Source organism: Pithys albifrons, chromosome 30 (genome assembly GCF_047495875.1).
Source record: "Pithys albifrons albifrons isolate INPA30051 chromosome 30, PitAlb_v1, whole genome shotgun sequence".
Taxonomy (NCBI): domain Eukaryota; kingdom Metazoa; phylum Chordata; class Aves; order Passeriformes; family Thamnophilidae; genus Pithys; species Pithys albifrons.
In genome coordinates this window covers 191,820-205,777 of record NC_092487.1, presented here as the reverse complement: position 1 = coordinate 205,777, position 13,958 = coordinate 191,820, and the positions used below count along the sequence as shown (strand labels likewise).

At 47.8% G+C, this 13,958-nt stretch overlaps 1 protein-coding gene across 1 annotated transcript; it reads right to left on the bottom strand.

The window, feature by feature from the left end:
* Positions 1-12,879: 12,879 nt before the first annotated feature.
* LOC139683987 (keratin-associated protein 9-4-like) lies at positions 12,880-13,509 on the bottom strand. Its single transcript, XM_071579560.1, has one exon. The coding sequence runs from the start codon at positions 13,507-13,509 to the stop codon at positions 12,880-12,882; it is 630 nt and encodes a 209-aa protein (XP_071435661.1).
* Between the last annotated feature and the right edge of the window lie 449 nt (positions 13,510-13,958).

Sequence of the window (13,958 nt, the reverse complement as noted above, 5' to 3'; positions counted from 1 at the left end):
TGAAGTGGGAATAAAAAAATCAGGGAGCAAATAATGAGGTTATTGAGCATTTTATTGCAACATGTCCCAGATTAAGCTCAGAAAAATGGTAATTTTTTGGCAAAAAAAAATTAAAATTATATGAATGAAGTGGGAATAAAAATATCAGGGAGCAAATAATGAGGTTATTGAGCATTTTATTGCATCATGTCCCAAATTAAGCTCAGAAAAAAGGTAATTTTTTGGTAAATATAAGAAAAATATAATGAATGACATGAGTGAAGTGACAATAAAAATATCAGGGAGCAAATAATGAGGTTATTGATTAATTTATTGCAACATGTCCCAGATTAAGGTCAGAATAAAGGGAATTTTTTGGCAAATAAAAGAAAAATTATAGGAGTGAATTGACAATAAAAATATCAGGGAGCAAATAATGAGGTTATTGATCATTTTATTGCATCATGTCCCAAATTAAGCTCAGAATCAAAAGGCCTCGAGATGAATTTATTGTTTCACAGGAAGAGGATGAACCAACCCCAGGTCAGGAATTGCACCTCTTGGCAAAGCAATTTCTCCTCCCAGCTTGAGGAGGTGGCTGAAGATCTGGAGCCATTCCAGGAGCCAGGAAAGTTGGGAAATGGGAATTGGCATCTCCTGGGCTGTTACTTCTGCTTGGGGCACTGTTGTTGCTGCTGCTGCTGCTGGGGAAGGGTCTTCACAGCACACTTGGCTTGGCCCTTGGGGGCCTGGCACTGCTCCACACACTTTGGAGTGGCCACACACTTCTCCTGGCACTGGGGAGGGATTTGCTGCTGCTGTTTCTGCTGGTGGGACGACATCTCTGCTGAGCCTGGAAGAAAAGTCTGGGGGTTACTTTGAGAACATCCCCCCCAACCCCCCCAAGTGTCTCCTTTTGGGGTTCAGGAAGTTCTTCAGCTCTGACATCACTCTGAGGGTTAATCCTCCCATCCAAACATCTCAAAAGCAGCAGCTCTTGGGGATAAACTCCCTGAGGATGCTGCTCTTCAGCCCCAGTTTGTACCAGGGAGTCCACTTGGCTGTACCTGCCCCAAATTGGGTTTTTTAGGGGGTTCTCAACAAGCCCTCTGTGGCATTGGCCACTCAGCTGAAGCTTCAGAGAATAACTTGCCTAAAATGACCATCAGAGACAGAGTCCAGCCTTACAAAGCCTTGTTTGTGTCTAAAATGCACATCAGGGACAAGCTCCAGCCTAACCAAGCCCTGGTTGTGCCTAAAATGAAGATCAGGGACAATGTCCAGCCTACCAAAGCCTTGGTTGTGCCTAAAATGAAGATCAGGGACAATGTCCAGCCTACCAAAGCCTTGGTTGTGCCTAAAATGAAGATCAGGGACAATGTCCAGCCTGACAAAGCCTTGGCTGTGCCTCAAATGGACACCAAAGACAAGGTCTACCCTACCAAAGCCTTGGTTGTGCCTAAAATGAAGATCAGGGACAAGGTCTATCCCACCAAAGCCTTGAGTGTGCCTCAAATGAAGATCAGGGACAAACTCCAGCCTAACAAAGCCTTGACTGTGCCTAAAATGAACATCAGAGACAAGGTCTACCCTACCAAAGCCTTGGTTGTGTCTAAAATGGACATCAGGGACAAGCTCCAGCCTAACCAAGCCCTGGTTGTGCCTCAAATGGACATCAGGGACAATGTCCAGCCCACCAAAGCCTTGTTTGGGCCTCAAATGAAGATCAGAGAGAAGCTCCAGCCTAACCAAGCCCTGGTTGTGCCTAAAAGGGACATCAGAGAGAAGCTCCAGCCTGACAGAGCCTTGGATGTGCCTAAAATAAAGATTAGAGACAAGGTCTACCCTACCAAAGCCTTGACTGTGCCAAAAATGAAGATCAGGGACAAGCTCCAGCCTAATAAAATCTCAGTTGTGCCTAAAACAAAGATCAGAGACAAATTCCAGCCTCCCAAAATCTTGGTTGTGCCTCAAATGGACATCAGGGACAATGTCCAGCCCACCAAAGCCTTGATTGTGCCTCAAATGAACATCAGAGAGAAGCTCCAGCCTAACCAAGCCCTGGTTGTGCCTAAAATGGACATCAGGGACAATCCCCAGCCCACCAAAGCCTTGATTGTGCCTCAAATGAAGATCAGGGACAAGCTCCAGTCTACCAAAGCCTTGGCTGTGCCTAAAATAGACATCAGGGACAATGTCCAGCCTACCAAAGCCTTGGCTGTGCCTAAAATAGACATCAGGGACAATGTCCAGCCTACCAAAGCCTTGGCTGGACCTCAAATGAAGATCAGGGACAATCCCCAGCCCACCAAAGCCTTGGTTGTGCCTCAAATGAAGATCAGAGACAGGTTCCAGCCCACCAAAACCTTGGTCCAAGCAGGGAAAGGGCTGCAGAGCTGAAGAGAAGACAAACACAGAGAGAGGTTTCCCTCCCTTCCCTCTGCTCAGTGTTTTTTGGGGCATTTCAACTTTGCCAAGCACAGAAGAAACTCAAGTTTGAAGGAAAACGGGTTTAGTTCAAGGAGAACCTCAAAGTAATGGTTGAAGAGGAGCAGAAAACCAGTGAGAGCTCAGGATTGGGAGGTTTGGAGGACAGAAGTCCCTTTTTGGACCAACCACATCTCTGCTGAGTTCGTTGAGAGCCTCAGAGCAGGAGCAACACCTACAACCATCAAATTCCTGATGGGATTTCATGGAGAGTTTTGGAGAAGTCCCTTCTTGCACCAACCACATCCCTGTTTATCTCACTGAGGGGCTCAGAGCAGGAGCAACACCTTCAACCATCAAATTCAGGTGAACTGATGGGATTTCATGGAGAGTTTTGGAGGACAGAAGTCCCTTCTTGCACCAACCACATCCCTGTTTATCTCACTGAGGGGCTCAGAGCAGGAGCAACACCTACAACCATCAAATTCCTGATGGAATTTCATGGAGAGTTTTGGAGGAGAGAAGTCCCTTCTTGCACCAACCACATCCCTGTTTATCTCACTGAGGGGCTCAGAGCAGGAGCAACACCTACAACCATCAAATTCCTGATGGGATTTCATGGAGAGTTTTGGAGGAGAGAAGTCCCTTCTTGGGCCAACCACATCCCTGTTTATCTCACTGAGGGGCTCAGAGCAGGAGCAACACCTTCAACCACCAAATTCAGGTGAACTGATGGGATTCCATGGAGAGTTTTGGAGGACAGAAGTCCCTTCTTGCACCAACCACATCCCTGTTTATCTCACTGAGGGGCTCAGAGCAGGAGCAACAACTTTAACCATCAAGCTCCTGATGGGATTTCATGGAGAGTTTTGGAGGAGAGAAGTCCCTTCTTGCACCAACCACATCCCTGTTTATCTCACTGAGAGGCTCAGAGCAGGAGCAACACCTACAACCATCAAATTCCTGATGGGATTTCATGGAGAGTTTTGGAGAAGTCCCTTCTTGCATCAACCACATCCCTGTTTATCTCACTGAGGGGCTCAGAGCAGGAGCAACACCTTCAACCATCAAATTCAGGTGAACTGATGGGATTTCATGGAGAGTTTTGGAGGACAGAAGTCCCTTCTTGCACCAACCACATCCCTGTTTATCTCACTGAGAGGCTCAGAGCAGGAGCAACACCTACAACCATCAAATTCCTGATGGGATTTCATGGAGAGTTTTGGAGAATTCCCTTCTTGCACCAACCACATCCCTGTTTATCTCACTGAGGGGCTCAGAGCAGGAGCAACACCTACAACCATCAAATTCCTGATGGGATTTGATCCAAAGAGGTGAAACTCAGAGCCCTGGAAATCCAGAATTGGCTGCTCAAGGTGGATTCCAACCTTTGGCAGATGATCCTCAACACCTCATGGTTGTCCACAGGGTTCTTGGGGAAAATCCTGAGGGTTCCTCAGGGGTTTCTGCTCCCAAGAGGCACCAAACCATCCTGTGGAACCCTCAGGAAGTCTCCAAACACCATGAGGGATCTTTGACCTTCATGGAGGCAAAATTTGGAGGGATCAAAACCAGAGGTGGGACTGGAGGAACAAAATAAAGACAAATAATCAAGCCCAGGACATCAAAAACCCCCAACCTGAGCAGCTCCAAAGGCACAGAAAGACTCACCTGGTGTCTCCTGCTCCAGGAGGGAAGGAAGGAGAAGCCACTGGAGATGAGGAGCTTCTCCAGAGGGAGGTTTTTATACCCTCTCAGGACTCAGCCCCTGGAGCTGATTAACAGATTAACTTGATGACCAGAATCTTTCACAACCAGAACCTGCTCCACTCACACCTGGGACCGAAGACAAGACCTGGCAAAGGTCCCTCCTCTTGCAGGTGTGGGGGATTGGGGTGGTTTTGATGCCAGGCACACCCAGGCTGCTAATCACAGGCTAATTAATTAATGAGTCCCCTCATCCCTCACCTTGGGGAGGACTCACATCAGCTCTGGAGGGACCACAACGTGTTTGGGTGGAATTTAGGGGGTGATTTTTGTCTTTGGCCACCGGGAAAGGTCTCCAGAACCCTGAGGGGGGTGAGGAAATTCCTGTCCCAGCTCCTGGCAAGGTCTGGCTTTGCCTTCTGGCTTTGGCTGTTGCCCTTTTCTGCTTTTCTCCTCCAAAAGGGGAAGAAAACAGTTCACAAAGCCAAAAAATTAGAAATCTTCCCCCTGATCTTTTTTCCTTGCACTTTACTATAATTTCCCCCACTGAATTAATTATTTTTTAATTAATTTAATTCCAATTTTATTCAAGAAATGAAAAATCTTCCCCCTGATTTCTTTCCTTTCCCTTTACTATAATTTCCCCACTGAATTAATTCATTTTTAATTAATTTAATTCTTGTTTTATTCAAGAAATGAAAAATCTTCCCCCTGATTTCTTTCCTTTCCCTTTTCTATAATTTCCCCCACTGAATTAACTTTATTTTTAATTAATTTAATTCTTGTTTTATTCAAGAAATGAAAAATCTTCCCCCTGATTTCTTTCCTTTCCCTTTACTATAATTTCCCCCACTGAATTAATTCATTTTTAATTAATTTAATTGGGGTTTTATACAAGAAATTAGAAATCTTCCCCCTGATCTTTTTTCCTTGCACTTTACTATAATTTCCCCCACTGAATTAACTTTATTTTAATTAATTTAATTCCAATTTTATTCAAGAAATGAAAAATCTTCCCTCTGATTTTTTACCTTTCACTTTACTATAATTTCCCCACTGAATTATTTCATTTTTAATTAATTTAATTCTTGTTTTATTCAAGAAATGAAAAATCTTCCCTCTGATTTTTTTCCTTTCACTTTACTATAATTTTCCTCACTGAATTAATTCATTTTTAATTAATTTAATTGGGGTTTTTATACAAAAAATTAGAAGTTTTCCCACTGATTTCTTTTCTTTCACTTTACTATAATTTCCCCCATTGAATTAATTCATTTTTAATTAAATTAATTCCAGTTTTATTCAAGAAATGAAAAATCTTCCCTATGATTCTTTTACTTTCACTTTACTATAATTTTCCTCCCTGAATTAATTCATTTTTAATTAATTTAATTGGGGTTTTATACAAGAAATTAGAAATTTTCCCCCCGATTTTTTCCTTGCACTTTACTGTAGTTTCCTCCACTGAATTAATTAATTTTTAATTAATTTAATTGGGGTTTTATACAAAAAATTAGAAATCTTCCCCCTGATTTCTTTCCTTTCACTTTACTGTAATTTTCCCCACTGAATTAACTTTATTTTTAATTAATTTAATTCTTGTTTTATTCAAGAAATGAAAAATCTTCCCCCTGATTTCTTTCCTTTCCCTTTACTGTAGTTTCTTCCACTGAATTAATTCATTTTTAATTAATTTAATTCCAGTTTTATAAAGTCTGAGTTTGACTTGCTGAGGTTGGGACAGGATTTCTCCTTCCATGTCCCAGGACAATGTTGGTTGTCTTGGGATTTTCCCAAGGAAGGAACATGGAAGTTCTCCAAGGAGAAGCTTCATCCATGGCTTGACTTTGTCCTCTGATTCCTCCTCAATTCAGCGTCACCTCAAAGCCACATTATGGCATTTGGGGACTTCCTGATGTTCCAGATGTGGCTTTTCTGCCTCCTGGGACCAGAAAGTTCTCGTCAACCCTCCCAGTTTCCCCAATTTCCCCCCTCCTGTGGGGTCACCTTCAGCCCTGGGAACTCCACTTGGTCAGGGGTGGGTGACACGTGGAGAGATTAAAGAATCGTTGAGGTTGGAGAAGATCTTCAGGATCATCAAGTTCAACGTTTTATCAACCAGATCAGAGCACGGTGTCCCCTTCTCCAACCTCATGCTGTTCTCCAACCTCATCCTGTTCCTTCCAACTGTGTGTTGTTCCCAACAACAGTCCTTGGCAGTTCCCACCCACACTCCTGGACTGTTCCCACCAACAGTCCTTGGCTGTTCCCACCAACAGTCCTTGGCTGTTCCCACCAACAGTCCTTGGCTGTTCCCACCAACAGTCCTTGGCTGTTCCTACCAACAATCCTGGGCTGTTCCCATCAACAATCCCGGACTGTTCCCATCAACAATCCCGGACTGTTCCCATCAACAATCCTTGGTTGTTCCCTCCAACAATCCTTGGTTGTTCCCTCCAACAATCCTTGGTTGTTCCCACCAACAATCCTGGACTGTTCCTACCAACAATCCTTGGCTCTTCCCACCAACAATCCTTGGCTCTTCCCACCAACAATCCTTGGCTCTTCCCACCAACAATCCTTGGCTCTTCCCACCAACAATCCTTGGCTCTTCCCACCAACAATCCTGGGCTGTTCCTACCAACAATCCTGGGCTGTTCCTACCAACAATCCTGGGCTGTTCCTACCAACAATCCTTGGCTCTTCCCACCAACAATCCTGGGCTGTTCCTACAAACAATCCTGGGCTGTTCCCACCAACAATCCTTGGCTGTTCCCTGCAACAATCCTTGGCTGTTCCTATGAACAATCCTTGGCTGTTCCCACCAACAGTCCTTGGCTGTTCCCACCAACAATCCTTGGCTGTTCCCACCAACAATCCTTGGCTGTTCCCACCAACAATCCTTGGCTGTTCCCACCAACAATCCTTGGCTGTTCCCACCAACAATCCTTGGCTGTTCCTACGAACAATCCTGGACTGTTCCCACCAACAATCCTGGGCCATTCCCACCAAAATCCTTGGCTGTTCCTCCCAACAACCCTTGCTTGGCTCCACACCCCCCCAGCTGCTGGTGTTTGACCCCTACATCCACATCACCCCCTGACCTTCTGGGCTCCTACATCTCGACACAGATGAAATGGCACTAATTGACTCCAAATATCCCAGGAATTTCAGCCACTCCCAGAGCTGACCAGGAGTGCAGAGGAGGGAATTGTGTCAGGGCTCTTGTGACACCTTTTCCTACCCCCACAGGAAACCTGATGGCCACAATCCAGCAGGTCCCTCCTGCTCCTTCCTCTGGGCTTTCCAGAACCTTTGCTCTGATTCCTTTTCCTGGTGCAGCAGAGATGGAGAAGAGAAAAAAAACTCTGAATTATTTCATAATTTTTCCTTTTTCTTCCCAGTGACTTTTTGCTGCAGCAACTTCATTTGTAATGAATTTAATTCCCTTTTTACAAACCCTTTGACTTGTTGAAGTTGTGGCTGAATTTCCTTTTTTTTTTTTTTTCTGGGGATGGATCCACATTGCAGAAAAATGTTGAACCCCCCTGGAGATTTTATTTTTTTTCCAAGGAAGGAATGAAGGAAATGCTTTAGAAGGTGATGGAGATGGATGGAGAAGCTCCAGAATCAGTCCCAGGTGACTCACCTGTGGGATGGATCAACATTTTATTTTTTTTCCAAGGAAGGAATGAAGGAAATGCTTTAGAAGGTGATGGAGATGGATGGAGAAGCTCCAGAATCAGTCCCAGGTGACTCACCTGTGGGATGGATCAACATTTTATTTTTTTTCCAAGGAAGGAATGAAGGAAATGCTTTAGAAGGTGATGGAGATGGATGGAGAAGCTCCAGAATCAGTCCCAGGTGACTCACCTGTGGGATGGATCAACATCTACATGTGACCCCCTGACTAAGACCTTTTCCATGCCTGAAAGTGGGCACTGATGTGGATGATGAGGCAGAACTTTCAGTGGATCCTCCAAGGCTTTGGTGCTCCTCAGGATGAACCAGAGGAGCACATTCCACCACATCTGCTCCACCTCCTCCTTCTCTGCCTCTCTGAGCTGCCAGGTGGGTTCAGGTGTGCTCAGGTGTGTCTCAGCTTTGCCTCTCTGAGACGTGTTTTGCTCCTCGTTATCCCTCCTCAGGGTGTCACCTTTGGGTGTCGACAGAAGGAGCACAAAGAGGGACCGACTGTTCCGTTCCACCCAAGGGTTCATTAACAGCTGGTTTGGTGACACACCTAAACATGACTCTTTTCTTCTCCAGGTTAGAGATTCTCTCCACCCTTGTCACAATCCTGTGGTGGGTGGGGAGCGATTCTTCACATCCCAGAGGTGGAAATGGTGTGGCCCTCACGGAGCCAGAGGGTGTCACGTGGTCACCTTGGGAGCTTTGGCTCTGAAGTTTGGGATTTCAAAGGGTTTGAGTCCCTCCAGACAATGGGGCTCCTTCAGCTTCAAAGCTCCAACGAATAAAGATGTGATTGAAGTGAAGAAAAATGTTATTGCACCTTCCAGGTGTTACTGAGGCTGAAATTCCAACCCCTCCCTCAGTCAGGGCTGGGATTTCTCCTCTTTGTGTGGAGGGAATGGATGGAGGACCCAAAATTCCAATCCCTCCCTCAGTTAGGGCTGGGATTTCTCCTCTTTGTGTGGAGGGAATGGATGAAGAATCCAAAATTCCAAGTTCTCTCTCAGTCAGGGCTGGGATTTCTCCTCCTTACATGGAGGGAATGGATGGAGGACCCAAAATTCCAACTCCTCCCTCAGTCAGGGCTGGGATTTCTCCTCCCTGCATGGAGGGAATGGATGGAGGACCCAAAATTCCAACTCCTCCCTCCCTACATGGAGGGAATGGATGGAGGACCCAAAATTCCAACCCCTCTCTCGGTCAGGGCTGGGAATTCTTCTCCTTACATGGGAGAGAATGGATGAAGAATCCAAAATTCCAAGTTCTCTCTCAGTCAGGGCTGGGATTTCTCCTCCTTTTGTGGAGGGAACGGATGGATGGAGGACCCAAAATTCCAACCCCTCCCTCAGTCAGGTTTGAGATTTCTCCTCCTTACATGGAGGGAATGGATGGAGGACCCAAAATTCCAATCCCTGCCTCAGTCAGGGCTGGGATTTCTCCTCCTTGCATGGAAGGAATGGATGGAGGACCCAAAATTCCAGCCCCTCTCTCAGTCAGGTTTGACTTTTCTCCTCCTTGTGTGGAGGGAATGGATGGAGGACCCAAAATTCCAACTTCTCTCTCCCTACATGGAGGGAATGGATGAAGAACCCAAAATTCCAACCCCTCTCTCCCTGCATGGAGGGAATGGATGGAGGACCCAAAATTCCAACTCCTCCCTCAGTCAGGGCTGGGATTTTTCCTCCATGCATGGAGGGAATGGATGGAGGACCCAAAATTCCAACTTCTCTCAGTCAGGGCTGGGATTTCTCCTCTTTGTGTGGAGGGAATGGATGAAGAATCCAAAATTCCAAGTTCTCTCTCAGTCAGGGCTGGGATTTCTCCTCCTTGCGTGGAGGGAATGGATGAAGGACCCAAAATTCCAAACCCTCCCTCAGTCAGGTTTGAGATTTCTCCTCCTTACATGGAGGGAATGGATCGAGGACCCAAAATTCCAACCCCTCCCTCAGTCAGGGCTGGGATTTCTCCTCCTTGCATGGAGGGAATGGATGAAGAACCCAAAATTCCAACTCCTCCCTCCCTCCATGGAGGGAATGGATGGAGGACCCAAAATTCCAACCCCTCTCTCTCTGCATGGAGGGAATGGATGGAGGACCCAAAATTCCAACTTCTCTCTCCCTACATGGAGGGAATGGATGAAGAACCCAAAATTCCAACTCCTCCCTCCCTACATGGAGGGAATGGATGGAGGACCCAAAATTCCAACTCCTCCCTCCCTACATGGAGGGAATGGATGGATGACCCAAAATTCCAACCCCTCCCTCAGTCAGGGCTGGGATTTCTCCTCCCTCCATGGAGGGAATGGATGGAGGACCCAAAATTCCAACCCCTCCCTCAGTCAGGGCTGGGATTTCTCCTCCTTGTGTGGAGGGAATGGATGGAGGACCCAAAATTCCGACTCCTCTCTCCTTGTATGGAGGGAATGGATGAAGAATCCAAAATTCCAACCCCTCCCTCAGTCAGGGCTGGGATTTCTCCTCCTTGTATGGAGGGAATGGATGGATGGAGGACCCAAAATTCCAACCCCTCTCTCCCTGCATGGAGGGAATGGATGGAGGACCCAAGGGGAACCTGCCCAAGACCACACAAAGGACCTGCAGCAAACCTGGGAACAAAACTCAGGGCTCAGATCTGCTCCTGAACCACAAAAAGCTTCATCTCCCAGAGCCAAATTCCCTCATTTTTATATTTCCTCAATGGGAATCGTGGGGAGGATTCAACCAACCCACAGTTTTGTCTGAGCTGGAATGATTTTAAGAAACAATCCAAACTCCAGCAAGGACATTTCAGTGTCTTCCTGCTGGAATTTGGGACTTTCTACCCCTTCAATTCACCTTTTTTCCACTTTCTGAGCTTTGCCTCCAAAACTTCTGAGATACAAAGACCAAAATTCTGCCATTAATAGCAGAGAAAATAAAAATTCCATCATTATTTTCAAGCATCTGCCAGGAAAGTCCTGACCAGATGATGTTCTCCTCATAGAAGATGTTGCTCCCCATCAAAATTCTGGGGTTTTTTCCCAACAAACTCAACCCCTCCCAAGCCACAGAAGGTCTTTAAAGTGGAAACCAAGGGATGTTCTCGGGCTCTGAGGACCTGGAGGTGAAAACAAAGGCAGGAGACGCTCAATGCCGTCGACGGTCAAGTTTTATTGTTGCATGAGGACATTACAGGACAAGAGGGTGGACATGGAAGGAGGAGATGGGAGGACACAAGAGGGGACATCTTCCACCACCAGCTGCTGACAGCACGACCGGGGTCAAGCAGCTTTGGTAACTCCACCATGGCTAAAGAAATGTGACAACTCCACCATGGCTGAGCAAGTTTGAGGACACCACCATGGCTGAGCAAGTTTGGTAATTCCACCATGGCTGAGCAAGTTTGAGGACACCACCATGGCTGAGCAAGTTTGGTAATTCCACCATGGCTGAGCAAGTTTGAGGACACCACCATGGCTGAACAACTTTGACAACTCCACCATGGCTGAGCAAGTTTGGTAATTCCACCATGGCTGAGCAAGTTTGAGGACACCACCATGGCTGACTTTGATAATTCCACCATGGCTGAACAACTTTGGTAACTCCACCATGGCTGAACAACTTTGGTAACTCCACCATGGCTGACTTTGATAATTCCACCATGGCTGAGCAAGCCTGAGGACACCACCATGGCTAAGCAAAGGTGACAACACCACCATGGCTGAACAACTTTGATAACTCCACCATGGCTGAGCAAGTTTGACAGTTCCACCATGGCTGAGCAACTTTGAGGACACCATCATGGCTGAGCAACTTCGGTAACTCCACCATGGCTGAGCAAGTCTGAGGACACCATCATGGCTGAGCAGCTTTGATAACTCAACCATGGCTGAGCAGCTTTGAGGACACCACCATGGCTGAACAAAAGTGACAACTCAACCATGGCTGAGCAGCTTTGATAACTCCACCATGGCTGAACAACTTGGTAACTCCACCATGGCTAAAGAACTTTGACAACTCCACCATGACTGAGCAACTTTGGTAACTCCACCATGGCTAAAGAGCTTTGGTAACTCCACCATGACTGAGCAACTTTGGTAACTCCACCATGGCTGAACAACTTTGATAACTCCACCATGGCTGACTTTGCTAATTCCACCATGGCTGAGCAAGTTTGACAGTTCCACCATGGCCAAATAACTTTGATAACTCCACCATGGCTGAGCAATTTTGAGGACACCATCATGGCTGAGCAAAAGTGACAACTCCACCATGGCTGAGCAACTCGGGTAACTCCACCATGGCTAAAGAGCTTTGGTGACTCCACCATGGCTGAACAACTTTGATGACTCCACTATGGCTGAGCAACTTTGATGACTCCACCATGGATAAACAACTTTGATAACTCCACCATGGCTAAGCAATTTTGAGGACAGCACCATGGCTGAGCAAAAGTGACAACTCAACCATGGCTAAAGAACTTTGGTGACTCCACCATGACTGAACAACTTTGGTAACTCCACCATGGCTAAAGAGCTTTGGTAACTCCACCATGGCTGAACAACTTTGATAACTCAACCATGGCTAAAGAGCTTTGGTAACTCCACTAAACAACTTTGATAACTCAACCATGGCTAAGCAGCTTTGATGACTCCACCATGGCTGAGCAGCTTTGGTGACTCCACCATGGCTGAGCAGCTTTGGTGACTCCACTGTGGCTAAGCAGCTTTGATGACTCCACCATGGCTGAGCAGCTTTGATGACTCCACCATGGCTAAAGAGCTTTGATGACTCCACCATGGCTGAGCAACTTTGGTGACTCCACCATGGCTAAGCAGCTTTGGTGACTCCACCATGGTTGTTGGCCATCCCAAGATGCCCAACAGTTGACCTTGGCCAACTGCAGGGCCCCGAAAGGACGTGCTGAGGCAGCAGGAGCAGAAGCTTCACGGGAAGGGAAGACACAGGCTGGAAACACTCAGAGAAGACATTTTCCAAGACGAGGACATTTGGGGCAGGCAGAGCAGGAGAGGTCTTGGCACGGTGCTGGTGGGTCTGGCACGTGGTGGTCCGTTCCGTGGTGCCCGCTGAGGGCTCAGCAGGGGCGGGAGCAGGCGGGCTCCAGGCACACCGTGTCGCAGGACTCGACACACTTGGTGGTGCAAACCTCCACACAGGGGGCCTGGCACGGCTCTGGGCACTTGGCACAGCACTGGGTGGCACAGGGGTCACAACACTGGGGCGGGCACTGCGGGGCACAGCTCTGGGCACAGACATCCACGCATTGAGGGGCGCAGGTGGTGACACACTGGGTGGCACAGGGGTCACAACACTGAGCCGGGCACTGCGGGGCACAGCTCTGGGCACAGACATCCACGCATTGAGGGGCGCAGGTGGTGACACACTGGGTGGCACAGGGGTCACAGCACTGAGGGGCACAGGTGGTGACACACTGGGTGGCACAGGGGTCGCAGCACTGAGGGGCACAGGTGGTGACACACTGGGTGGCACAGGGCTCAGCGCATTGAGTGGTGCAGGTGGTGACACACTGGGTGGCACAGGGGTCGCAGCACTGGCTGGCACAGGTGGTGACGCACTGGCTGGCACAGGGGGCCGGGCAGGGCTCCACACACACCGTCTTGCAGGGCTCCACGCACTTGGCACACTTCTGCAGGCAGATGGGAGGGGGCAGGCAGGGCTGCTTGCACTGCTCGTAGTAGGACATCCTGCAGGAGCTCTGGAGGGCACCAAGAGGCAACGCTGGAAGGAGACACAACAGCAGGTTATTCTCCGAGTGTTGTTGGCAAAATGCCCAATGGCACCTCTGGGGGTGGAGGGCACAGTTTGGGGTCAGGAGGAGGAACATTCACAGAATCACAGGTTGTTCAGAGGGGGAAGGACCCCCAAGGATCATCAACTCTTAAGTCAATGGTCCATAAAGGTCTCTTCTCTCAGCCAACAGCAGAACAAGAGGGGCTGAAGTTCTGCCAGGGGAGGTTTGGGTTGGAGATCAGGAAGAAATTCCTTCCAGAGAGAGTGGTCAGGTCTTGGAATGTTCTGCCCAGAGAGGGGGGGGATTCTCCACCCTGGAGGTGTTTAAGGTGACACTGGAGGTGGCACTGAGTGCCCTGGGCTGGTGAGCACAGTGGGGTTGGATCAAGGGTTGGACTTGAT